Source organism: Fulmarus glacialis, unplaced genomic scaffold (genome assembly GCF_000690835.1).
Source record: "Fulmarus glacialis isolate BGI_N327 unplaced genomic scaffold, ASM69083v1 scaffold20524, whole genome shotgun sequence".
Classification (NCBI taxonomy): domain Eukaryota; kingdom Metazoa; phylum Chordata; class Aves; order Procellariiformes; family Procellariidae; genus Fulmarus; species Fulmarus glacialis.
The window spans coordinates 13,155-15,667 of NW_009206341.1; the positions used below are offsets into that span (position 1 = coordinate 13,155).

Below are 2,513 nucleotides of genomic sequence, written 5' to 3' on the forward strand. Positions count from 1 at the left end.
ACACCTGTAGGACAAAGAAGGGAACAGATATTCAAGAATTTTGCCTAAGGCTGATGAAGTCTGAGGTAAAATAATAGGGAAAAGATTTTCAAGCAGTATCCACTTCCAAAGGATATAAAAGGCAAGTCCAAGCTGGGTTTGCTGCCGGCGGTGAAGGAGCCCTGACCCACAGCAAGGACTCGCAAGCCAGCTCGGAGCAATCCCACCTGGGCAGACACATCTGGGTGCTGCTGGGTGCACGAGTCTGGGAGTGCCAGCAGGTGAGCTGACCTTGCTTATATCTTGTAAAATAAAATCACCTTCCCCTTCTACAATATCTCACGTTGAGGTTTTTTGCAGTTTCCCATGCTCTGCTCTGTTTGGTGCAGTGTTTCTTTTGCTCCTCGTGGACCTGATCCTTCTCAGTAGTGGTGAGCCGAGCAGGAGTGGGTGTGGGACCTGGAGGACTGTTGTGATCCCACCAGCTGTGCCAGGCTGCTGGGCAACCAACCCCTCTTTCCTCCAGCCCCCCTTATTTTATCCTAATATTTCTTTTCCCAGGGAAAGATCTGATTCTCCACCAGGATTTCCAACTTACCCAACTTGAGATAGAGTCAGCCTGGGGACAGCTTTCAGAGCTGACCTCCTTGCAGCTCTCACTGACCAGCGTTGTTCTCAGCTGGCTGTGACCAACCACTTTTCTCCTGTGTTTGGGTTTGCAGGAGCCTTCACCATGATGTTCGCTAACAAGAAGCACTTCACCACTGCCATCGTCGGGGCGCTGATCGCACTCTCCATCATTGCCCTTGTTCTCAGCCTAGTGAAGATTGAAGATGTCACCCTCCCACCCACGGTCAAGGTGAGCCCAAAAAAGGGTCCCTGAGCACCACTGCAGAGACCAATCACCTTGGGCAGGTGCTCAGAGACAACGCTTAGTTAGGGTTAGGAGGTGAAGGGTGGTCAGTAGGACCTGCCTTGTAGTAGCTGGGTGGGTGTTTTCTTCCCATCTCAAGATGCAGGCAGAAGAAATACAGCTTGGCCACTTAGAAGTCAGGGAGGGAAGCCTCCTCTGAAATTAGCCACCGTGCTACGCGCTTGACGTGTTTCGAGGAGATTACCTTGGGGCAGATGGGTAGGGCAAAGCCCTGCCCCGCTCCCTCTGGCCTCCCAGGGCACCGCACCGCAGGGCGATATACCTCCGCATGGCCTTTGTTCCTGCCAGCTCCCACCGGCCTTGTCCTAACCCGCTCACACGACAGCACAAGCATCATGGCTCCTCCCCGTCCCTCCCCTGCAGCTTGGCATCCCACCCTGGCTGCTGAAGAGGGTTGGCATGGTTTCAGGGCTTTACTGGGGAGAGGCACATAGCTGGGTGCTCCTGGACCAGGGCTGGTGTGGCCCTGCCGGTCTCTGCCCAGGCTGGGTGCAGCCATGGGGGTAGCAGAGAGCACTGGAGGTGGCGGAGTTGCTGGCCCCAAGGTGAGGCCAGTGTAGATACAAAAGGTATGTAACCAAGAAAGAAAATAAAAAAGCATGCGGAAACAAGCAAAAAAATGTTTGTGTGAGCTGGCATTGCTGCACAGACCTCAGGTGGAAAGGAACGAAAAAGCCCCTCACTTGCTGTTGAGAAATGCCCGCGCTGAGGCCACGCACTGTCACCGCTCTGCTCTGCCACGCTGCAGATAGCTGTGCCTTAAAGAGATGTTTTTTGGGGCATCCTCTGGCCCTACGACCCTGGCAGGGCCATGATGGGGCGAGGGGCAGGCTGCTGCTCCTCCCGCCAGCACGATGTCTTGGTTTTTCCTTCCAGTATGGGATGGTGTTTGATGCAGGCTCATCCCACACCTCTCTGTTTGTCTACGAGTGGGATTCAGACAAGGAGAACGATACCGGTGTGGTCAGCCAGACCTTGTCCTGTGATGTCCAGGGTCAGTATCTCCCTGCCATGGGCTCGGTGCTGCCCTGTGTGGTTGTGTGGCGGGTGGGACGACCTGGCCCTTCCTCTTGTTGGCCTGCCCAGCTCTGTCCATCTGTCACTGCTGGCACGGTGGGGAGCCCTGGCTGCAGGCAGGGTGGTCCCTGGCCCCGCTGGCTTCACTCATGGTTGGCAGGCCCTCAGCACATGTAGTGCCCACACGGTTGGTGGGACTGAGGCACCTTGGTGTTGCTCTGGATTTTCATTCCTCCACCTTGGACTGCCCCCAGCTGCCCAAGCTGCTGTCCTGCCTGGGGAAGGTCTCATCCATAGAGCTGGGGACACTGCTGAAAGCATGGGAGATGTGGGGAAGCCATAGGAGATGAATGTAAGCGTGCGTCAGTCAGGTCTCAGGGGACCCTGGCTAAGCACCCTTTGTTGCTAAGGCGTGACAGACCTCGCTGCCCCATGTCCTCTTGCTCCCACATCTCTGTCCCCAGCCCTTCCCCTCAGCCTGTCCCAGCCTGACTCTCTTCCAGGGCAAGGCATATCAAGCTATGCCAACGATCCCCCGAAAGCCGGTAATTCCCTAAGGGAGTGCCTGGATAAAGCCCTGAAG

The 2,513-nt window shown here is 55.9% G+C and overlaps 1 protein-coding gene across 1 annotated transcript in view; it reads left to right on the forward strand.

Moving 5' to 3' along the window:
* The first annotated feature begins 712 nt into the window (after positions 1–712).
* ENTPD8 (ectonucleoside triphosphate diphosphohydrolase 8) overlaps positions 713–2,513 on the forward strand; it is a 7,401-nt gene continuing 5,600 nt past the window's right edge. Inside the window, exons 1-3 of the mRNA XM_009575717.1 lie at positions 713–838; positions 1,790–1,907; positions 2,434–2,508. Coding sequence (XP_009574012.1) covers positions 713–838; positions 1,790–1,907; positions 2,434–2,508 — 319 coding nt within the window. The remainder of the gene's footprint in view (positions 839–1,789; positions 1,908–2,433; positions 2,509–2,513) is intronic.